This window comes from Rutidosis leptorrhynchoides, chromosome 7 (assembly GCF_046630445.1).
Source record: "Rutidosis leptorrhynchoides isolate AG116_Rl617_1_P2 chromosome 7, CSIRO_AGI_Rlap_v1, whole genome shotgun sequence".
Taxonomy (NCBI): domain Eukaryota; kingdom Viridiplantae; phylum Streptophyta; class Magnoliopsida; order Asterales; family Asteraceae; genus Rutidosis; species Rutidosis leptorrhynchoides.
In genome coordinates, this window is record NC_092339.1 from 32,178,002 (window position 1) to 32,202,558 (window position 24,557).

Genomic DNA, 24,557 nt, shown 5'->3' on the forward strand with positions numbered 1-24,557 from the left:
TTAGGAACTTGGTCCTTAGACCCGTTTCCCGAACCCGAACCGCTTACTCCATCCTCGTTCTTTCCAACACGACATTCATTCTTAAAATGACTAGGTTTGCCACAAATCCAACAAGATTTCTTATCCTTCTTGTTAAAACCATCGTTTTTACCTGAAACTTACATTTCTTTCCATTGAACTTTTTGTTATTTTTGTTCCCACGTTTACCATCCTCAATCATGTTAACAGAGGATGATGCAACGTTCTTTTCTTTAGTCTTACCACCCTCTTGAACCCGTATTGATTTCTCAATACGTAGGGTGCCACCCAATTCAGTCAAGGACAACTCTTCCTTCTTATGCTTTAACATGTGTTTGAAAGTCTGCCATGATGGTGGCAGTTTGTCTATAATTGAAGACACTAAAATGGATTCATCCATTTTCAGATTGTGTTGTGTAAACTATCCCAAAATTCGAAGAATTTCGTGGAACTGTTCCATAACAGGCCTTGAATCCACCATTTTGTAATTATTGAGATTACTCACAAAAAACTTCTTACTTGAAGCATCTTCGGCCATGTATTTGGATTCAAGTGAATCCCATAATTCCTTTGCAGTTTCTACAGATTGGTAAACATCAAAAAGAACATCAGACATACCGTTTAGAATGTGGCCACGACATATGAAATCATCGTTATCCCACTTGTTTCTTCTCCTGATTTGATCCATAGTTGCATCATCAGGAAGTTCCGGTATGGGGGTGGACAGAACATAAATAACCTTCAACGTAGTTAACAGAAACCGCATCTTCTGTTGCCATCTACGAAAATTAACACCTTCAAATTTCTCCAGTTTTGCAAACTTTCTTGTCATCCCTTTCACCGTTTCCCCATACATGATTATACACAGAATACTTTATAGATTTGTTAGAAAATGGGTATGAATTGACTGCCTGGATTCGTTCTTGAATCGTGTGTTCACTTTCTCTATAAAGTATTTCGACCCTACAATTGTCTCGGTTGCACGAAATCTTTACAGGGATAAGACAAGAACGCAATCAGTGTTTTTGGCTACGAAATCACTGATCAAATTGTTAGAGAGTAAGTATGTGTTTTCTGTTTGTTGATGAATGCAGAATAAGGAAAAACGAAATAAGAAAACTCCTCAAAAATGGCAGTTGTAATTTGAAAGGACACAACCTTTCAAACAGGCGGGAAAAATTGTTAAATGACACCCTTTCATTAAAACTGTTAAATGACACCCTTTCATTAAAACGTATAGTCCCGCGAGGGGCGCTGCCCCCTCGACCCCTGTCCGCTCACCTGGGATCGGGGCCCCAGCCAGGGGCGCTGCTTGGACCCCGCAAGGGGGCGCAGCCCCCTTGACTCCCGCATTTTGCGAAACAGTTAGTAGCCAACTCTTACGGGCATGTACTCCACACTCTCCGAACCCCCGTTGTTAAGTATAGCTAGCTAATACCTGCATTCAAGTAAATCGCAACTAACTAAAATGTACGTTGGATGACACTAAAATCACCAACACGCCTAAGACCTTAACTGGAATCACTTCCCAACGAGAAAACATCCTTCATCATTAAATTGGTCATCATCTTTAAACTTATCTCATCAAAACCCTTTCTCTATTTTGCATCGTTAAAAAACATATTTAAAGCCTTCATTTCCTTCCTGTATCACACTGACTATAAACATGTTTCATCAACATTATAAAAAAAAAATTCGGTATCGTTAAATGTCGGCTTATGGACATCATTATTTATTGAATTTTATAATTCATCAGTGATATACACACCGTGTGAGCAATCGTCCCTAAAGCTTGATATCAAAACCGGCCTGAGTGTAGAGTATACATTTTCCCCTTCAACTTATTTTTTCTTGTTCCAACATTCACTAAAAACCAATAGTGTGTTAGGTTTGTTCGTAAACATGCAATTGTTTCAATTTTATTAGTCGCATCATTTTTAAACCCCATTATTTGACTTGTATCTTGATTGTCGCCTTTTGTAGCACACCACATTTGTCTTTCAATAATTTAATAGTAAATAGTAACGTGGTTTTAGTTATAGTGAATAATTAATCTAACTTCTTAATTCTTTTTTTTAAAGGCAAGATTTTATATAAAAGGGATTAAAATTATCTAGCACGAAGCTAGTAAGTATAAAACGAGATTACAAAAAGACACGACTTATAAAAAAAGTTACATATAGACAACCAACACGAAACAACAAGACAAACCACGAACTAAACAACCTTCGACAAAACTCCTAGCAAAACGAGTGTAAATCAATCGAATAAGCTACACACGAGAAAAAAGTAATCTCAAAAATTTGCTTATATTTACCAGCCATATATTGAACAAGCCCGAGACTCAAACCAAATGTCACATTACTAATTCATCTTTTACTTTACTATATTTATCACAATCACATTATTTTGATATATTTCTTAGTTTGTAATTTTTTTTTATTAACACTTACACATAATGAAAATACATCGCTACTTCAACGAGACTTCTATTTACCATTTTAGCTCATAGTCAACCAACACGAGACTCAAACCAAATGTCAAATTACTAATTCATCTTTTATTTGACTATATGTATCACATTATTTTGATATATTTCTTAGTTTGTAATTTTTTTTATTAACACTTACACATAATGAAAATACATGGTTACCTTTCAATGATTTATATTTACTATTTACCATTTTAGCTCATTTTCATTACACTCAATGAATCTAACCCACTTATAATAATTTTATCAAATTTAAAATTAATCGATAATAAAATACTATCAACTATATTTTGTATTTAGTTCATTCTTTTTCGAACCAAGAGAGCATCCAACGATTCAACTAAAGTCAATTCTTTATTTATTATTTATATACACATATACGTACAGAGTAAAAGAGTACACGTAATCAAATGTAGTCCGTGTATAAACCAAATGATACAAGGAAGCACACGCTGTTTATCTATAATCTTCAACTAACAACAATCTCATTTCACACTCTCGAATTCTGCATTTTTTGCTAAATTATCAGCGTTTTTATTATCATTAGCAAAATTATTTGTGTTTGTATATTTCTTCAATTCGATATATATATATTCAAATGGCTGCTGTAGACGAATCACCAGCTGAATTTAAATTGGAAGGAATTGAAGATGTGCAGGATTTTGTTTTGGTGAGAATTAGGGTTATTGACTTATTGTAATCCGAAAATTGGTTCAATTATGATTACATGCAATTATTATGTTTATGATATACTAATTACTGATAACTATTGATAGTAATAGTGAAATGTTTGGCCCTAATTTAAGATATAGAGTTGATGATTGAGCTGAGTTGCATTTTTTTGAGTTTTAGCTTTATATGAACCAAACGAATATGTATTTGGTTTCATTGTTACTTGAATTTATGAGGCTTGAATATAATTTGTGTTGTTGAAACTGATTCAGGTGAATAAAGGAGATTCTTTAGACACCGGGCCGTATAATCATCTTATTGATCTAATGAAAATGGGCAACAAAGCGTTTAGAGATAATCGTTTCGAGAAGGTACATTATTAAACTAGTTGCTTCTTATGAACATAATTGTTATTTTATTTATTAAATTCTGTTGATCATTTACTGGCTTGATTATAGGCGAGATGATTACTCATGAGATTTATGTTGAATAATGTTTTTTAATCAGGCAGTTAATTGTTACTCAAGAGCTCATACTATTAAACCAGATGATCCTATCATTCTTAGTAACCGATGTGCTGCTTTACTCAGGTGAATCTTCGTGTTTGAGTGTGTGAAAAGGTTTCATCTTTCACTGGTTCTAAGGGTGTCTTTGATTATGTGAAACAGGATTGTGCAGTTTTTGAAACACAGACCAGCTTCTTTGTCTGAACGAAGACCGTTGAGCGGGCTTGACCCTACAACCCATGCTAGCGTATGCGGACTTTATCTTTCTGGCTTAGCTTAAATGTGACCTTTTATATATGTTATCATCTAATCGGCTTGAATATCTCTGTTTATTCAGCTTGCTCTGAAGGATGCTGAACAGTTCATGAACTTGCAAAATGATTCCATAATGGCATATATCCTGAAAGCAAATGCACTGATTCTGGTGACTCTCTATATACTAGTCGATATATAAATTGTCTAGCACGTAATAATGTGCAGAAGTATATATGCCCATTGTCTCATTGTTACCATTTGTTCATGTCATTAATCATAATAATATCCTTTGGCAGTTAGAGAAGTTCGAATTAGCCCGTGATGTGATTGATACAGGTCTTCAGATTGATGATTCAAGGTATTCTATTACAATATCCTTCCCTTCTTTAAATGTTATACGTCTAGGTAGTTTTATCTTTATACTTTCTTAATGATCATTTTCGTTTTATATGTATGACTAGATGCAATACATTCTTTCTTTTTGCCTTTACTATACAGTAAAATACTAAAATATGTACTAATATGCTTTTCTATTTCTGGTGTCATGTAGCAATGCTCTAAAGAATTTACAAAGGTTTATAGCCAATATATTTGGGAAGAGAGACCAAGGTCAAACTCCACGTACTGATGACTTTGATTGCACAGTTTGCTTAAAGTTACTCTATGAACCAATCACAACTCCATGCGGGCATACTTTTTGTCGTTCATGCCTCTTTCAGTCAATGGATCGTGGCAAGTCTTTTTTATCTTTTGTTTTTTGTTTTTGTTTCTATCATCAGTTTTCCTTTCACATAGTATTTCTCTAATGTTGTTTTGGACCCTTGAATATTTGCTAGGCAACCGATGCCCATTGTGCCGAACGGTTCTGTTTATCAGTCCAAGAACTTGTGCAATCAGGTGAGTTGATTCTGCTGTTGATAGCAGATAATATTTTAATTGCTCAAATAACTTCTGAGAAACATATAGTATAAGTCTCTAATTTTCAAATATTACACATTTCTGTATCCCCAATACATGTATATGGGACGGGTGCATAAAATATGCAAATAAGTAAAACTGCCCATATAGAAGTACACACGTTATGTTTCCTTAAATACAAATGTTACTTGCTGTTCTGCTGATATGTGATGGTCATTTGGATTTAACTAACATATACTGTTATTTCCTTAATTTATTCTTAGTGTGACGCTGAAAAATATAATAGAAAGAAATTTCCCAGTGGAATATGCAGAAAGGAAATTAGAGAACGACAGTTTGACCAATATGGGCCCTGATTTACTACCTCTTTTTGTCTTGGATGTCGTCCTACCTTTCCAGAAGTTCCATTTGAATATTTTTGAAGCCCGTTACAGACTCATGGTGTGTTTTTAATATCTAATCTATTTACATGCACATTACAGACTTATGTTTGACTTCTATCTTGAAAATGACAGGTGAGGAGACTCATGGAAGGAAATCGGCGAATGGGAATGGTAGATATATGAACTTCTCATTTTCTTTTTCTACAAGTGTCAAAATTGATGGGATTTTTACATGTCAAAACATGTGATTTCGTGGTTGACACCAAACTCTATTAGTTAAAAAGTTTCGGTTTTTTCTATAAATAATTGGTGTGTCAAACTTTATTACACATAGTCGTATAGTATTAGACTATTATGCCTTGAATGAAAAAGTTTTTTGCTATGTGGGCGACTTTCATGTTGTTTAACTTGTGGCCTTTTTTTATTTTTAATTTAATATTCTGTTTGACCTATTAGAGATAAAACACTACTTGAATTGATGTTCTAAAACTAAATGGGCATCTCTGTATTTTTACTGATAAAGATTTATTGGTTGAGTCACTTCAACTCATTGTTCTTAGCTCTGATTTGTGTTTCCACCTCTAGGTTACACTTGACTCTACGACAGGATCTATAGCTGATTATGGATGTGAAGTTGAAATTACAGAGTACTTTCCAATCATACGCCTTGTTACATATTACATAGTTATATCATACACGTGTGTATCTCAAGTTAATAGATAATTAACAGTCTGTTTCCGGATCATGCAGTTGTGAGCCACTTCCGGATGGGCGATTTTTCCTAGAGGTGAGATTGTTTGTTTACTTTCTTTTTGATCAATATGTATTATATCAAATATATATCTTTCTACCTATGTATGTAAATAAAATAAATCATTAAGTTGGATCTATAATAGGTCCCTGCTTTTCTTTTGTCTCTTTATATGCAGCTCCAGTTAATAGTTATTATTAAATACTTGATTTCATGTAGGTTGAAAGTCGGCGAAGATGTAGAATCCTTCGAAACTGGGATCAAGACGGGTTAGAATCATCATCATCATCATCATCACTCTTGTTTATAGCTTGTCCTGACTGATTTTTTTTTCTAGCCATTAAAAAAAAAAAAAATGAACATGTGTCCTTTATAATGTATGAAGGTATCGTGTTGCTGAGATTGAATGGGTGAAGGATTTGTCTCCTGGGGAAGGAACAAAAGAGAGATCCGATGTAATTACGTTTTTTTTTTTACCTAAACTTACATAAGTTTTTAAATCCAAGTCCATCACCAAGATTTAAGATAAAGGGTACAGTTGCAGGATATGACAGATATAGTGGCTGAATATGCTCGATCATGGATAGGGGTAGCTCAAGAAACAGCACGAGGAGGTAAGATCGTATGAAGTAAAAGTGTCAACTTTAAACAATTAGTTAGGTATAGGTGGGTTTGGGTTATTGTTATATGTACCGAATCTGGTGAATAGTTAGCCGCAATGAATGGGGGTCGAACGGATAAGAAGTCGCCCAAAGTGTATTTTAAATCGGTACACAGATTTGAATACGTAATGTTTGTTATTCAATCAATACACCGTGTGATCTGGATACATAAATAGACAGAAGTGTAAAACCTACTAGACCTAATGGGCCTTATAGAACACGGCCTTATATGAAGCCTAAAACAGTCTAGTCCATCTAACATTCCCCCGCAATTGGAGCGGGAGTAGCGTGCACGCTCAAACTGGAGCGAAACTCGTCGAAGAGAGCAGTCGGTAGACCTTTGGTGAAGATATCGGCAAACTGGTAACGAGAAGGAACATGAAGCACGCGAACATAACCTTTAAGAACAAGATCACGAACAAAGTGGATGTCTATCTCTATATGCTTGGTGCGCTGATGCTGGACAGGGTTACCGGACATGTAGACTGCGCTGACGTTGTCGCAGTAGACGAGGGTAGCAGAGGATAGCGGACAATGAAGCTCACGGAGAAGATTACGAAGCCAACACGTTTCAGCCACGGCGTTGGCAACTCCTCGATACTCGGCTTCGGCACTGGAACGCGATGGAGTGTGTTGGCGTTTAGAGGATCATGAGAGAAGATTATTACCCAAAAATACACAGTAACCAGAAGTGGAGCGTCGGGTCGATGGGCAACCAGCCCAGTCGGCGTCTGAATATGCAACCAAGGAGGTGGAGGAGGAGCTATACAGCTGTAAACCGAGATCAAGTGTGCCCTGAACATAACGGATGATCCGTCGGAGAGCCGCGAGGTTCACGAGGGTCATGCATAAATAAACATATCTGTTGGACGGCGTAAGAGATGTATGGTCGGGTGAAAGTAAGGTACTGTAAGGCGCCAGCGAGGCTGCGATATAAAGTGGGATCCTTAACCGGAGGGCCGGTGTGAATGAGCTTAGTGCCAGTGTCAATCGGTGTCCTGCTTGGTTTGCACCCAATCATGTTTGCACGCTCAAGTATCTCGGATGCATACTTCTTCTGTGAGAGAAAGATCCCGGAAGAAGTACGGGTGACAGATATACCGAGAAAGTAGTTTAGCGGGCCGAGGTCTGTCATCGAAAACTCAGTGTGTAAGGAGGAGATAATGCGCTGAAGAAAAGCCGATGATGATGCTGTCAAAATAATGTCGTCAACATATAATAACAAATAAGCTGCGTCGGTGCCCTGTCGGTAAATGAACAAAGATGTATCGCATCGGCTATGCTGAAAGCCAATGCGCTGAGCGTAGCCGGCAAATCGCTGAAACCAGGCACGTGGAGCCTGTTTCAGGCCTTATAAAGATTTCTGCAGTAAGCAGAGATGATCCGGTCGTGTAGGGTCACAAAACCCCGGTGGCTGATGCATATAAACCGTCTCTGAAAGGGTACCATGAAGAAAAGCATTCTTGACATCTAGCTGGTGAATGGGCCAGTGTCAAGAAGTAGCTAAGCTAAGAACGTTCTGATAGTGGCAGGTTTAACAACCGGGCTGAAGGTCTCATCACAATCAATACCGACCTGTTGGCTGCGACCAATAGCAACGAGCCGAGCCTTAAATATCTGCTGAGAGTACCATCTGCATTAAACTTGTGCTTAAACAACCACAGCTTTATATTCCTCAGTCATAGCGTTATGCCAGTTAGGGTCACGAAAGGCTTGCGGGTAGGATTTGGGAAGAGGAGTAGGAGTAAAGACAAGAAGATTTAGGCGTTGAACAGGTTTGGTAGTACCGACACGATGACGGGTGACTATGGGATGAGTGGATGTGGGGTTGGAAGGTCCGGATGAGACAGCAGTGTCCGGAGAGTGAGGTGGAAGTGGTTCCTCTAGTGGCGGAGAGTTTGGTGGTGGTGGTTGGTTGTTAGTAGGTGGTGGAGTAGGTGGTGTTTGAGTTTCTGGTGATGTAGAGGTTGAATCAGAAAAGGTGCGGGAGAAGTGATTAGGTGGGGGTTCAAGGAATTCATAGGTGGGTGGAGGAGTGTTTGAGGTGGAGTTGTAAGGGAAAGAAGTTTCATCAAAAGTGACATGACGGGAGAGTATAATTTTATGAGTAGATAAGTCGAGACAGCGGTAACCACGGTGGTTTGAGGGGTATCCAAGAAATATACATGGTGTGGAGCGGGGGGCAAGTTTGTTGGTGGTGTTAAGGCGGGGATAGCAAAGGCAACCGAATACACGGAGAGTGAAGTAAGTAGGTGGGGTTTTGTAGAGTCTAGTGTGGGGTATGTCATGATTGATAGCGGATGACGGGAGAAGATTGAGAAGGTATGTGGCCATGTGGAAGGCTTCTACCCAGAAGGTGGGTGGTAGATTGGCTTGAAACAGAAGAGTACGGATGAAGTAATTGATGGTTCGGATCATTCTTTCGGATTTGCCGTTTTGTTGGGAGGTTTGAAGGCATGAGAAACGGATTTGAATGCCATGGGTTTGAAAGAGTTGGTGAGTCTGATTATTGTCAAATTCGCCACCTAGATCGCATTGAAAGGCTTTAATTTCATGGTTGAATTGTGTATTAACATAAGCTCTAAAATGTAAGAAAGTTTTAAATACATCAGATATATTGCGTAAAGGAAAGACCCATAAATAATGCGAGTAATGATCCAAAAAAATAACATAATATTTATAACCACTAAGGCTCGGAATGGGAGAAGTCCATAAATCCGAGTGAATAATATCAAATAATGAAGAAACATTCGAATTTGAACTACTAAGCGGGAGTCTCACGTGTTTGTCAAGTTGACATGCATGACAAAGCGCGGGAGACTTCGTATTATTACATGTATTAAACTTATTGGAAATAAGACGATGAAAAACATCAGAGCTGGGATGTCCAAGACGCTGATGCCAAATACTTGGGGTGGTGACAAGGGCATGGTGAGCTGATGTAGAGTTCGGGATCGTGAGTGGATAGAGGTCTCCGGTGCTATCACATCGGAGCAGAAGACGTGTCTAGAAATCTTTCACAGAAAAACCAAATTCGTCAAAACAAACAGATATTTTATTATCACGAGCAAAACGACGAACAGAAATAAGTTTTTTTACAATATTGGGTGTGACAAGAACATTTGATAGGTGTAATGGTCGGTTAGGATTAGGCAAAACGCTATGACCAGTGTTGATAACAGGAATAGATACCGTCACCAACAACAACATAAGGATAAATGCAATGATTAAAAATAGTACTTAGACTATTAATGTTAGAGGTAAGGTGTGTTGACGCACCAGTGTCCATAGTTCATCCCGAATTACCATAGTCGGGAAGAGAAGTAGTAGCAAAAGCATGTGGCAAAACTCTTTCTTGAGTAGGTTGCTGTTGGGCCGAATAAGTGGGATAGCCGTGACCTGTTGGTGGTGGCCCAAGAATAGAGCTGGCAGTCCCATAATTCTGGTGGGCTGATGCGTTTGGCATGGGCTGTTGCAGCCCATTAATGGACGGCTGTGGTGAGTAAGCAGGCCCGATTGCAGGGAAAGAGGGTGGCCCAACATAGTTAGCTTGCAGCCCAGTAGTGGTGAAGCCAGGCGGTCCTGTTAGATGAGAAAGAGGGCCTGTTCGTGGGCCAAACTGAGAGTAAGAGGTGATGTTGGGCCTGTGTAGCTGTTGTTGAGCAATATAGTGCTGCTGGGCTGCAATAATCCCAAGCAATTGGGCTTGAGAATTATTAGAAGCCCGATGAGAAACCTGAGAAATAGAGGTATTGCTGCTACTGTTTCGTTGATGTTGATGGAGATATCGACATCGTTCACCAAAACGGCATTGACCCCGGTTAAAATTCCGGCAAACCTGCGTATTACTTTGACTGGAACGAGCCTGTTGAGATGTCGAGTTCGTGGCCTGAGCAAGTAGAATCGATGGGGCTGAAGGCGTGCCCTGAGATTCGTTTGTGAGGTGTTTTTGTCGGTTTAATTGCATCTCCTTCAAGGTAATCATTGAACGAACCGTTTCAAGATCAGGAAAGGGATTCGTGTGAAGTATAATGTGAGTAGCATGTGGGAAACGATTGTTAAGCCCGTTAATAGCGTAGGTAACGAGTTCTTCTTCTTTTATTTTTGCATCAAGATTAGCAAGCATTGCTGCAATGGAGTCGATTTTATGAAAGTATGCTTCGGCAGTTTGATCACCCATACCAAGAGAACGAAGCTCAGCAGTCAATTCTATAGTTTTAGATCGTTTATTATCGAGAAAAATTTTCTTGAGAAATTCCCAGTCTTCGTAAGAGGACTTTGGTTGATTTTTGAGGAGACGTTCCAGGAGCGGTTCAGAGATGGTAAGATAGATCCAACCTAACACGACGGCATCTGCCTTTTTTGTTTCTTCGGATGGTGGGTCTGACGTGGAGGATTCAGCAAGGAAGCTGTCAACATTGAATGCAGCACAATGATTTGTGAAAAGTGTGCTCCAGTGAGTGTAATTCAGTTTCGTGAGATCGAGTTTGAGTGGTATTAGATGGTGGATCGATGTAACAGTGTAAAGTTTATCATATTTATTGGTGGGTGCCATGAAGAAAATGAATGTTTGTGGAGAGTAGACTGGATATAGCAGGGATTGATTAGGGTTTTTGAGAGGGAAGAAGGCTAACTGATACCATGTTAATCGGTACACAGATTTGAATACGTAATGTTTGTTATTCAATCAATACAGCGTGTGATCTGGATACATAAATAGACAGAAGTGTAAAACCTACTAGACCTAATGGGCCTTATAGAACACGGCCTTAAATGAAGCCTAAAACAGTCTAGTCCATCTAACATGTAATACTCATTTTACTCAAGAATAGGTTATTGCATTATCATTAAAATTGTGCATCCAACAGTCCTGATCTATTTTGTCCCACTACTGAATCTTCTATATATAATTTGATTATTTCAGTGATCCATAAGAACATATGCATTTTGTAACTTGGCATTCTTAAAAATTTATATCATACTGCGAAATGACACTTGTAGTTTCAGTTAGTGACTTGATGGTAGTTTAAAGAAAAACATCTCTTGTGAATATGACACGGAGTTCTATTGCAGATCAAATGAGACTTGCAGAATTGCAGAAAGCAGAAGCTTTGATGCCTTCTACAAGAGATCTTGAAAACTTCAGTTTTTGGGTAAGCAATAGTTGTGTGTAGAGGTGTCAATTTTGGCCCATTTTCTTATGAATGGTCAATTTGGGTTGTGTTTTTATCTCAAATGCAATGTTTTTGGCTGATAAAACTAAACTGCAACCTTTATTAATTGTTATATGACCTTATTGATGTAGCTTGCTACGTTAACTCATCAGAGACCGCAAGAAAGGCTGGACCTCCTTCGCACTAGAGATACAAAAGCGGTACTGGTTTTTTATTACTCATCCTCTACGCAATTTGCAGCTTAATTGTCTATATTTCCATAGTTGACGTTTATAGGAGACGAATTAAACCCATTTTGTATATATACAGGTCGATTTGGGTTGGTTTTTGTAAATAATGGTTTATGGGTGAATGGGTTGCATAGAAAGAATATTAGCTATAAAGGGAATGGATCAAATGATTATAACAGTAATTTTACATGATGTCATGATGAAACTACATTGTTAGTTAAATCCTGTTTGAGGCGCCAACCATCGATTATGGCTACTTCAAATTGGCCAAATCACAACCATCTGATTATGGTTTTGTTCTTCGAATCTAGCACTAATGTTATCTAATCGTGCGAGGTTTTTGTCCCTTTCTTTTGTTGCAGAGGTTAAGGAGGGCGTATCATTTCATGAAAGCAGAGGAATAAGGTTGTAGATTGCAACAAAAGTATTAAAGCTATCGCTCGTATTCATTCTTTTGTTGGCCGTTTGACATTCTCTGATACTGTGATATAGAGGTTCTTGAGATGGGCAACACATGCATGGCTAATAAATATAAATTAAATATAAATATAAATAAGAATAAGAAATGATAATGGTATAAGAAATAATAATATGCGACCTAATGATTAAATATCTACAGTAAAAAAGAGGTCAAGTACATCACGTACTTATGGCAGACAGCCTAGTTTGATGTTTTGTATGATCCTACTTTGTGTTTGTAAATGTGAACATATGCCGATTCAATCCATTTTTGGCAGTCTATATTATGGGTGAACTTAGACATAGGAACAATGTGATTCTTCTAAGAGCAATTGTTAATGGTGATTGCGAGGTGGAGTGGATAAGTGATTGTGAGGTGGAGTGGATAAGGTGTACTTTTTGGGTATGGCTGACATGGGAGTAGGGATGACAATGGATATCCGATCCGATCCATTTAGATGAATATGGATGATCTAAACGGATGATAAATGGATATGGATATGGATATGGATGATGTGAAAAATTAGTAAATCGGGTATGAATGACAATTTTTCATCCATGGATATATCCATTTACCATCCGAAATACATATATACATATAAATATATACATATTTACTTAAAAATATGTATATATATTTATATATCATTATATGTCTACACAACGGATATGGATATGAATGGATGAATTATATTTAAATAGATATGGATATGGATTTTAAAAATTAAATGGATATGGATATGGATATAGGCGCACCCGATTCACATCCGATCCATTGCCATGCCTACATGGGACATGAGAATGAGGGAGTTGTAATGGGGGCTTTTGTATGAAGTTTGATGGTGATGTGTTAAAATTTGATTGTTATTTGAGGTGTAAATAAATTAAAGTTTGTGAGAGAATATCTAGAACCAATCATGGACTGCTACTTCACATCACTTTCCCTCGTTCATGCGCTTCTTTTCGACAAAAACTCCTAAATAAATGCCCACAAACGCCCCATTCCAGGCGTTTGTGGGGCGTTTATCTTGACATGTAGGAGTGAGTGAGGAGAGAAACGTTGCATTATCCATGGTCTAAGTGACTACATTCTTTGATATTTTTTAAGGCAGTAATGCAACCATCAAAATTTGTGAAGACAGTTTATTGATAATATAATGACCCTCAATTTTCCACTTCTAAATTTACTAATTTGCCCTTAAGACTTTCCGTGTACTTGTTTCAAGTGTAAAACTTGCTCGAACAAAACGTTGACCGAATAGTGAACTTTCAGTTTCCTGTTAAATAGAATTTGTGCACTTCTAGTGGTATTATAAGTATTAAACTATAAGTAAGTAATAAATGTGACATTTATATAAACAATAAAACAATTGGGGAACAAATAAAAATAAATAAAATTATGGACTAAATTAAAAAGAACAAAGAATACTTATCTTATACTACGTATTAATGTTATTTAATTAAATAAAAATAAATATATATATATATATATATATATAGGGGCAGGATCAATGGGGAAGTAACCAATCGGGGGAAGCAGGGGGAAGCAAAAGTTTTTTTTTTTTTCGTTTTTTTTGGAATTTTTTTTTCGGCATCAAGATCACACGAAAATATGAACATTTATAAAAGACACTTCATGATGAATGTTATTATTTAGGCGGGCAAACGATCGACAAAAATAACATTCAAGATAATATTGTTCGTGAAGAATGTTAACGTTTTTTTTTTCTTCATGTTTTGTGAAGTAAAATTTAGCCCGATTTAGAGTTTAGGGTTTAGGGTTTGGTGTTTTGGGTTCCATAAACCCAAAACACCAAACCCTAAACCCTAAACCCTAAACTCTAAACCGTTCGTGTTAAAAACTCAATCTAAATCCTAAATCTAAACCCTAAATCTAAACCCTAAACCCTAAATATCTAAACCCTAATATCTAAACCCTAATATCTAAACTCCAATAGAGCTAACTTCTAACATACGCTCGAAAAACACGATAATTGTTATATATTACTTCTTCGAGCGTTTTCCCGCCAAAATAAAAACATTTGTCACAAAGTGTCTTTATTAAATGTTCATATTTTCATCCCATCTATAATGTTCGTGAACAAAGTTTTTCAAAAAACGAATTTTTTTTTTTTGCTTCCCCCCGCTTCCCCCCGATTGGTTACTTCCTTCTTGATCCTACCACTGTATATATATATATATATATATATATATATATATATATATATATATATATATATATATATATATATATATATATATATATATATATATATATATATATAGTGAAAGGATGAAATGTTAGTCGATGGTTCCATGGGTTCTTGAAAGGACCCGTCCTAATCCATCCGGACGAAGTCATCAACATTTGGTTCCTTTGCGATGATCGACTCCAAGTATTGTCCTTAACATGAGCAAATGCACAGCGGAAGACTTAATTCGTACCTGAGAATAACATGCTTTAAAACGTCAACATAAAGTTGGTGAGATATAGGTTTGATGTTAGCAGCGTTATAACTATGGACCTCAAGATTTCATATACATACATAATACACTCGCAAGTGTATGGAAAAGTCGTTGAGCACTTGGTAACCATACTTAACATTTAAATCACAGCAGCATATTCTTAAATAAACCCTACACCGTACCAAGTGTAGTAACGAAACGAAGTACTGTGCAACCGTTTAAAACTGGTCGTCCAGCCCGGTTGGGGTTGTCAGGCCCGATAGATCTATCAACAGGATTCGCGTTTACGCTCCTCACGTAAATATTAGCTACCAAGTATAAAAAAATATGCCATGGTACAATTCAACGTAGATTTTATTTTTGATCACTTGTGTCCATAACGTAAATCATTTATAAAAACAGCGCATGTATTCTCAGCCCAAAAATATTTAGAGTTTAAAAGGGACTATATACTCACCTAATGTATTTTGTAGTAAAAATACATATGACGTCATTATCAAGTATAGGGTTGGCCTCGAATTCACGAACCTATATCATTTATATATATATTAACACACAAGATGGTAATCGAACAAATTTATATATTATTAAAGATTTAATTGTTATTTTAATTAGGTTTTTCATTAATAACCTTATTAATTATAAAAGTATTAATAAAATTATGTTATATGTAGTAAATATAGTGTTTATATAACTAATTGTTATTTGATAAGATAATATTGATAATGATCATAAATAAAAGTTGTTTTATTTTACAATAATAATAATAAGAATAATAATAATAATAATAATGGTTATTATGATAATGATATTGGTAATGTAAAAATAATAATATTAATGTCAAAATAATAATAAGATAGTATTTTGATAAAAATGATAAATTTTCTAATTATGATAATATTACTAGTAAAAAAAAAATGATACTTTTAATAGAAATAATAATTTTTAATAAAAATGATACTATTAATAATATTAATGATATTATTAATAATAATTTTAATAATACTAATAATAATAATAATAATAACAATAATAATAATAATAATTAGATAAATAACTACCTTAGGGAAAGTAGCCCTAAAAATAATGCCCAAGTCCGGGTTTGAACCCGTGACATCCCGCTAACTCAACAACCCTTCTAACCGTTTCTCCATTCGTTCTTTTCTGATTTAATCTAATTCTTAATAAGCTCGTATTACTTTATTTCATGTATCCTTATTTTCATTGCTAACTATCTATCATCACTTATCCTGTTATCATCATCACGTGTATTTATCAATCGTTCCATCCCATCATTCCTCTAGTTTTAACATCTTCACTCATCATCACGTATCATTTTAGTTGTTTTCATTATTGCTACGCTAGCTAAACGGGCAGTCCAGCATGAAATAAGCCTCAGCCCAATCATCACAATAATATATATAGGCCAAATATGATAAAACAAGGCGGCCCAATCAAGAGATACACATTATCTCTCGGCCCAACCAGAATCTGAAGGATTTCGATCCAGCTTTACAAGTATGGAACGTATTAATTAATTATGAGGGATGATAGACTTAGCCGCCAATTATTTTATTCGCAAGTGAGGTTGTTTGTCCCAAATGGTCGACCATTAAGTGCTAAGATTGTCCCACATACATACTAATCAACAACTTGCAATTGTTTTTAATCCCCATTAACAGCCTCTAGCAGGAAAAAGAAATATACGTCCAAGATTTTAGGCTTTATTGTGGAGACATAAACAATTTCGACTTTACAGATCATCTTTCCATTATCGTTTCTAATTAGAAGACAGAAATAAAAGAACAACGAATAGCAGCTGCCTTCACTGATATTCATAGAGTTTTTGAGTGGGTTCGTGATGGTTTAAACAGCGAAACATAGCGAGTACAGTCGACCAAAGTGGGTTATAAAGTGAAATAGCAATTGTAGGGTTTAAATTTGGTGACGGTTTTCAACAGAAAGAAAACGCAACAGCGATTAGAAACAGAAATAATAACGCAACATGGTTTCAATGGTGATTGTCTTTGATTCAGAATAGAAACGAACTGTAGCAGTTGCAGGTTTTCAAGGTGGTTAAATGGCGGTGTCTAATGGTTGTTTATGGTGTTCATGGGTGGTTATGGTGATATGTTTCGTTGAAGTGGGTTTGTTCATGGGTGAGGGTGGTTTGCAAGTCGAATAAGTAAATAGAAGAACGAAACAGGAAGTGGTTAATGGTTCAAGGTGATGTGGTGGTTTTAGGCGGCGGTTATGGTGATGGTGTGGAGGGTCACGATAGAAGATCATGGTGGTGAAGTTGTCGTGAGGCTTTGTGGCCGGTTGTAGGGTGGTGGAAACGTGGTGATCATGGTTTGATGACAACTAGTATGGTGGTCGATTGTGAGAGGTGGCGGACTAGGTGGTTTGAAGGTTGTACATGGTGGTTCAAGTGATTGTTTGAGGTGGTCTTCGTGGCCTTTATAATTAAACAGGAGACAGAATTTCGATGGTTGTAATTTACGATTGTTTTCATCAGTGACAGTACAACGATGACAAACGTGATTTACAGATAAAGAAGAGAGATAGGTGATTGTGTGTATGTGTGTGTTCGGTTAACGTGTGATATGGGTTGATCGAGCTTAGTACATACATATACATATATATAATGAAAGATAGATATTAATATAAATTAGAGGAGATAGGTAGGAAGAATGCAGACAAAAGTTTCCTAATTCCACTTTAACTTCTACTTTATCAATCGCTAATCACGGATGGAATCTAAAAAGTAGACAGAAAGGACGAAGGGAAGAAAATAAAAACTGATTAAGATAGCTAACAAATTCTGTTTCTTGTAAAATTTTATTTGTGATTAATAATTATAACTAATAATATTTAAGTTACATTTAAATTATTATATATATATATATATATATATACACACAAATTATGTACAATTAATTGTTCGTGAATCGTCAGGCATGGTCAAAGGGTAACTGATTATCCAATTCTAAATTTCAAACTTTCTAGACTCATCATTACAGATTTTGCTTATCGTGTCGGAAACATATAAAGAATAAGGTTTAAATTTGGTCGGAAATTTCCGGGTCGTTACAGTTCTCTACTACCTTTGGTACTCCATGGATCCTCACCACACACACACATATATATATATATATATATATATATATATATATATATATATATATATATATATATATATATATATATATAAAAGATAAATATCAAAGAGTAATCCTAATCTAATCCCAATTATTCAAACTCACTAATCCTAATCCTAAACTCTTTTCTGGAATAACCCTTAAGCAATTTGAGTTTGATCCTAACACTTGCACTATATAAACACATCTAGGCTACCCATTCTCATTCACAAATCACCTCACAAAATACTCCAAAATCTCTCTTGCTCCCTAATATCTTCGGCTAGCTCAATCACCACCCTCTTCCTCTCTTTCGGCCACAATTGCCGAACCACCACCACCCCTAGTCACCACCTTCGACCACCTTAAAACACCCCATCACCACCTCCTGCTGCTGCTGCAGCATTTTTGGCAGCCCAAACCGCCACCCAACTGCAGCTCTTCTGCTGCTGTTCTCGACCCCAAAACCGCCCCAAAAAGGCAACCCGTGTAGCTGTTTTCAACCACCCAAAACAGCCCACAAGTCGCCACCTGCAGCCTCCTATTTTGCTGCTGCTGTCCGCCGCCAACCGCCACCAAAAACCGCCACTTCTGGCCACTGTTTTGCTGCTGTATTTGGGCTGCTGCTGTTCGGTTTTGTCACCATCAAAACTGCCATTTTTTTCTTGCTTAAACCATTCTCAAGGTATCCCTAAAACCATAGATTAATTATACTTCTTATTATAATTCTTTAAAGTTATAAGCTATATTATGAATAAAAGATTGATGTTTATGGGTAATATTATAAGAATAATGATTATGAGTATGATTATGATTGTGTAAAACAAAAAGAAAAGAAGTATTGCATGTGCATGCATGTAATATATATGTATACAAGTATATATGAATTAAAACATGTAAATATGATTAAAGATTATGATATATGTATCATGTTATGATATAATTAAGATAATGATTTTGATAATTAAAAATATTATGATGATAATGTGATGAAGATGATTAATAAGGTTATAATATATAATATGAAAGTTTAAAAAGTATATATATATATATATATATATATATATATATATATATATATATATATATATATATATATATATATATATATATATATATATATATATATATAACGTGTATGTATATGTATATAATGTATAACGTGTATGTATATGTATATAATGTAATGGGATAAATTGAAAAAGGGATAAAACTTATCTAAATTATTATTTAATATAATATTAATTATAATTTAGTCGATGATGAATGATTGTTTTAATAATAAAAGTAATAAAGTTAAGAGATAAATAAGAGGATAATGATAATTTGAAAATACATAGGTTACAAGTTTAGATAAGATAAAAGTGGAAGAGTTAAAAACTTATCTAGTCATTTAAAATACAATAATATAAAATAATAATTAAAATGATAAGATTATAAGATATTAAATAAAGTGATAAGATTACATAATAATATAACATCTAATACTTATCTATTATTATCACATCCTAATTAAGTTATATTATCATATAATGTTTTAATAATAATAATACATAACACAAATAAACTATAAAGTATAATAATATACAAAGTGTTGTATTTTTATACACACATAATACGTGAAAACTATAATCATACCGATAATGTATGACTTATACGAACTTCACCGCTACTTACGGTTACGGAATGATGTCTCAGCTGCTTATGGGAATACGATTTTGGATTAAACGAAAGGTTGTAAACTAAGTCTAGCCGAAAGTTCCTGACTCCCGCATCTGGTCATCTTTTGACTTAATTGATAGCAACGAGGTTTGCGCAAGGTTGTACAACATCTAAACTTGATTATAGTGGACACAAACTTGATTGACAACTTAATAACTCATAAGATTCTTATGAACTCTTACTTATCAGATTGAACAAACTAATGACCAAACTTATATCTCTAGGTTGAGATCCCGGTCGTTTACTCTCGTTCATTTACATCCGTGGAATAAACTTCATCTGCTTTTAAGGTGAACTTCATAGCCCCGTTTTTTTTTTTACTATTTCATAACTGTTTACAAACTTTGGGGTGAGACACATGCTTGCTTTTAAACTGTTTTACGCTTTAGACAAGTACTCAAACTTAACTATGCTGCCATGCTATGTTTCATGCTAAATCCATTCCATGATATCGGTAGTTGCTACGTATAAACGCAAACTTAGTTATTGTGAGTAGGCCCATGAGAGCAACGTCTCTATCCAGGTGACCGTTGGTCAATGGATATATAATAATGATTTAACGACACGAACGAATAAAGTGTTATGGGGTAAATTTGTTTAGTCTCGATATCATACACTTCAGCACTACTTTTAACTGATATGTCTATATCAACTGCTTTATAACTAAATTTTGTGGTCTAAAAACTTTGGTTGTTACCAATAAACCTATGAATTTCACCAACCTTTTTAATTGACACTTTTAAGCATGTTTTGTATCAGGTGATTGCTAAGCTCTACTTGCTACTTGTAACTTGGTGCTATGCTGCTACTTGGAGTCGCATCTATTATTTACATTTTTTTGCATTTGAACAATTATAAATTTCATTTTGGATTTTCATTTGTAACGACTATCTATTTCCGCTGCAACTTTAATTATGGTTTTTAATAAAAATGTTTCATTTAGAGTCGTTCTCGCTTATACACTTGTGTAATGGTATTGGTTAGTCACGATTATCCCCGGTCCCTTTTAGGGGGTGTGACGGATAGTCCAATCTTTTTCATGCAGACATTCAGGTTTTTTAGAAGTTCACACTCGATTCCTTTTGTCACGCGGATTTGCTGGAATCTTAAAAAACAAAGTAAAATTCTCGTTGATCATACTAATTGATGACTAGTGTAGCCTTTTTTAAAAAAAAAAAAAAAGTTGATGACTAGTGTATAAATGAAATTATGGTCCTCATTAAAGATATAATGTTTGACCTTCAAGGTTAAACAAATTAATCTAATAACCCCAAAATGGTTAAAGGTCGGCAAACCTATTAAGGTGAAACCTAGTATATCACTCGAATTTATAATAATTGTTAAAGAGGTGATGTTTGGGTTCAACTATGATGACAATGACCACCTGATTATATGTATATCTACCCGATTTACCCGCTTCGTGATGGATATTGATCAATCTAAATGAAAATAAATACGGATATGAATAAATCTAAATAGATATGAATATGGACATTGATGAAAAGTTTCATCCATGATATATCTACTAAAAACTCGAAATACATATGCAAATAAATAAATATAGATATATGCTTACATATTTAATATTAAAAATGTATTTACGGTTATATGTACATTTTGCTTTCAACGTAATGAAATAACTATGATAATCTTACAATAAAAAACGTATATCTAACAATACAAACATACAAAGTACACATTTAATTTTTCATAATATATAGCTCACGTGGTAGTGACTTGCATCTCCTAGCAAGAGGTCAAGAGTTCGACTTCTGTGGGGTGTAGCATTGCACATAAAGGTTGCCCCTTAACCCTTGAATTTCACCCAAAGTGCCTTCCGCACATCGCGTTGCGGGGGCAGTCGCCGGGGGGGGGGGGGTTTACTGCCCATGTCCTTGGATTGGGCGAGGTTTCCTCCTGACGGTAGTTGGGGGCGAGTTATGCAACTGCGGGAGATGAAAGCGTAGGTGGTTTAGTCCCCCTGAGTAATCCCAAACTGATGTTCAAGAAAAAAAATTTGTGTGTTAATAGTAAATTAAAAGAATCATGTTCTATTTTCGACAAAGATTACACATTTTTATGATATATTTTATTCGTTTTAAATTTTTCTACACTACGTTTTCATTTTCATCACATATTAGTAAATATTATAACATTTTTTTAATATTCAATGGATATCTATTAACCCGCTTAATTCAATAGATATGAATGGATGAACTAAAATTATATGGATATAATATATATATATATATATATATATATATATATATATATATATATATATATATATATATGTATATGTATATGTATATATATATATATATAGGGTCATCATCAAGAGAGAATCACTTTTTAGGGGAAAGTCGGGGAAGTAATTTTTTTCGTTTTATTGAATTTTTTTTTTCAAACATTAAGATCACATAAAAATATGAACATTGAAAAAAGACACCTTGTGATGAATGTTATTATTTTGGTCAGAAAACGCTCGAAGAAAAAAAACTGATAACATGCATCATGTGTAACGTTACTCATGAATGTTATTCTTCGAGCGTTTTTTCCCATCATATATGAATTTTTTTTCGAGATTTAGCCCGATTTAGAGTTTAGGGTTTAGTCTCTAAACCCAAAAACCTAAGCCCTAAATCCTAAACTCTAAACTCTAAACCGTTTGTGTTAGAAATTCAATCGAAACTTCTAAACCCTAATTTCTAAACCCAAAACCTTAATTTCTAAACCCTAATAGCTAAACCCTAATTTTTAACCTCTAATTTCTAAACCCTAATTTCTAAACCCTAATTTTTAAACCCTATAAAAAAAACTCAGAAGCAAAACATTCATTGCAATGAATGTTATCATTTATTTTTTGAGTGTTTTCCCGCCAAGGTAATAACATGTATCACGAAGTGTCTTTTTTAAATCTTCATATTTTCATGCGATCTTAATGCATGAAAAAAGCGGCTAAAAATACTCGAATAATAAAGCCAAGACGTTATAAAAGCATCAACGTTTTGTAGCTAGTGGTGAGATAGTACCCCAACATGATTCTCGATATACCTAAATACAATATAAAAAAAAGCAAATATCATAGTGGTATTTAAACAGGCACAACAATTCACATGTGAAGGTATTACTTATCTTAAGATTTAAAAGTGCAAAATTCACCTTTAAAAATAGTAAAATGTCATTTTCGGAATCTAAACTGCTTTGAATGGGGGGAAAGCTTTTAGGAAGTCTTGCTCGTAGCGCAGTTTTCTAGTTATCTTGCAAAAATGGGCCTAATCTGCAATTGAATTTTTTTTTCAAAATTCCCTACAAAATTTTGCCCGATTTTATGGGAATGTAGTGACTTCAAATATATGTTTTGCGACCATTAATTATCATCAAAACGAAACTACACTCTCATATATTCACATTAAATATAAAATTTAGAAACAAAAATAAAAATAAGGCTATCAATCTAGAGAAATAAAAAAGGCTCAAAATACCCGAACAATAAAACACATACGTTATAAAAACAGCAATGTTTTGTAGCTAGTGGTGAGATAGTAGCCCCAACATGATTCTCGATGTACCTAAATACAATTGTAAATAATTGGTATCTAAAAGGCACAACAATTCACATGTGAAGGTATTACCTATCCTAAGATCTAAAAGTGCAAAATTCATCTTTAAAAATAGTAAAATGTCATTTTCGGAATCTAAACTGCTTCGAACATGGGAACTCCTTAAGGAAGTCTTGCTCGTAGCGCCGTTTTCTAGTTATCTTGCGAAAGTGGGCCTAATCTGCAATTGAAAATTTTTCAAAAAATTCCCCACAAAATCTTGCCCGATTTTGTGGGGAATGTAGTGATATGACCCTTGACACATGAATATCAATGAATGTGAAGATTAACCATCAAGATTGAGAGAGAAAGTCAATCGGTCAAGATTGACTTCCACGGCTCTATTGAAATCTCTACATAACAGTGGCTAAACTTAGTGTTTTTAGGGAGTCTTGGATCCTTTATATAGCTTTCGTATAAAGGATCTTCCATAAGGCTAGGGAAACACGTTTTACTCCTTCTCGGGGTTCTAACAATCTCCCCCCAGAAGTGAGACGGGTTTTCAAAAACTAACTCCCTAGTAAAACATACAACATTACAAGGAAAGAATCAACTATTCATAACTAACTACACCTCCCCCCCCCGAATGATGCATGGCCATTGATGAAGATCTTGCATCTTCAAATCTTGAATCAATGACGAAATCTTATCTCTAACTTTATCTCGGTCAATCATTACGCTTCAACCTCTCCCAGATCCTCGAATTGTCACGCTAACAATCTTCCTTCGATTTGGTTTGAGACTTGATTTACATCTTGATATCTTTGTTCTTTCAACGGTCTTTGAGTGTGTACAGCGGAAATGTGCATTAACTTGACATTCATCATTGCATCACTTCATGTTGATGGAAAGACCTTGAAATCTTGGAATCTCCCTCTTCAAAGTACTTGGGCTTTCCTACGTGAACTAAGAACGATCTTGAAACACGCATCTTCTAACTTAGCACGATTATCGAAAAATTGCTAAAGTCCCGGATTTTGACTAAACCCCAATGGAGAAAGAACTTCTTCAGAATCACTTAGCTCCCCCCAACACTTGACTTGATTAGTAAGCTCGAAAAACTTGAGAAACTCCCCCCGGAATGTATGGGGCATACGGCCAATCAAGT

At 35.3% G+C, this 24,557-nt stretch overlaps 2 protein-coding genes across 4 annotated transcripts; one reads left to right on the plus strand and one right to left on the minus strand.

Moving 5' to 3' along the window:
• Positions 1–439: 439 nt before the first annotated feature.
• On the minus strand, positions 440–874 carry LOC139859087 (uncharacterized). The gene has a single exon (XM_071847898.1). The coding sequence runs from the start codon at positions 872–874 to the stop codon at positions 440–442; it is 435 nt and encodes a 144-aa protein (XP_071703999.1).
• Positions 875–3,065: 2,191 nt separating this feature from the next.
• On the plus strand, positions 3,066–12,600 carry LOC139856942 (uncharacterized). 3 transcript variants are annotated; one of them, XM_071845654.1, is made up of 18 exons: positions 3,066–3,179; positions 3,454–3,552; positions 3,689–3,771; positions 3,850–3,934; positions 4,025–4,111; positions 4,239–4,300; positions 4,493–4,674; positions 4,779–4,839; positions 5,124–5,301; positions 5,376–5,414; positions 5,829–5,890; positions 5,994–6,030; positions 6,214–6,263; positions 6,380–6,449; positions 6,533–6,608; positions 11,730–11,809; positions 11,962–12,030; positions 12,423–12,600. In XM_071845654.1, the coding sequence occupies exons 1-18, from the start codon at positions 3,108–3,110 to the stop codon at positions 12,462–12,464; spliced, it is 1,434 nt and encodes a 477-aa protein (XP_071701755.1). In that variant the 5' UTR covers positions 3,066–3,107; the 3' UTR covers positions 12,465–12,600. The 3 variants fall into 3 exon arrangements, with proteins under 3 accessions (XP_071701755.1, XP_071701754.1, XP_071701756.1); XM_071845653.1 differs by having other exon boundaries at positions 11,962–12,600; XM_071845655.1 differs by having other exon boundaries at positions 6,539–6,608; positions 11,962–12,600.
• The last annotated feature ends 11,957 nt before the right edge of the window (positions 12,601–24,557 follow it).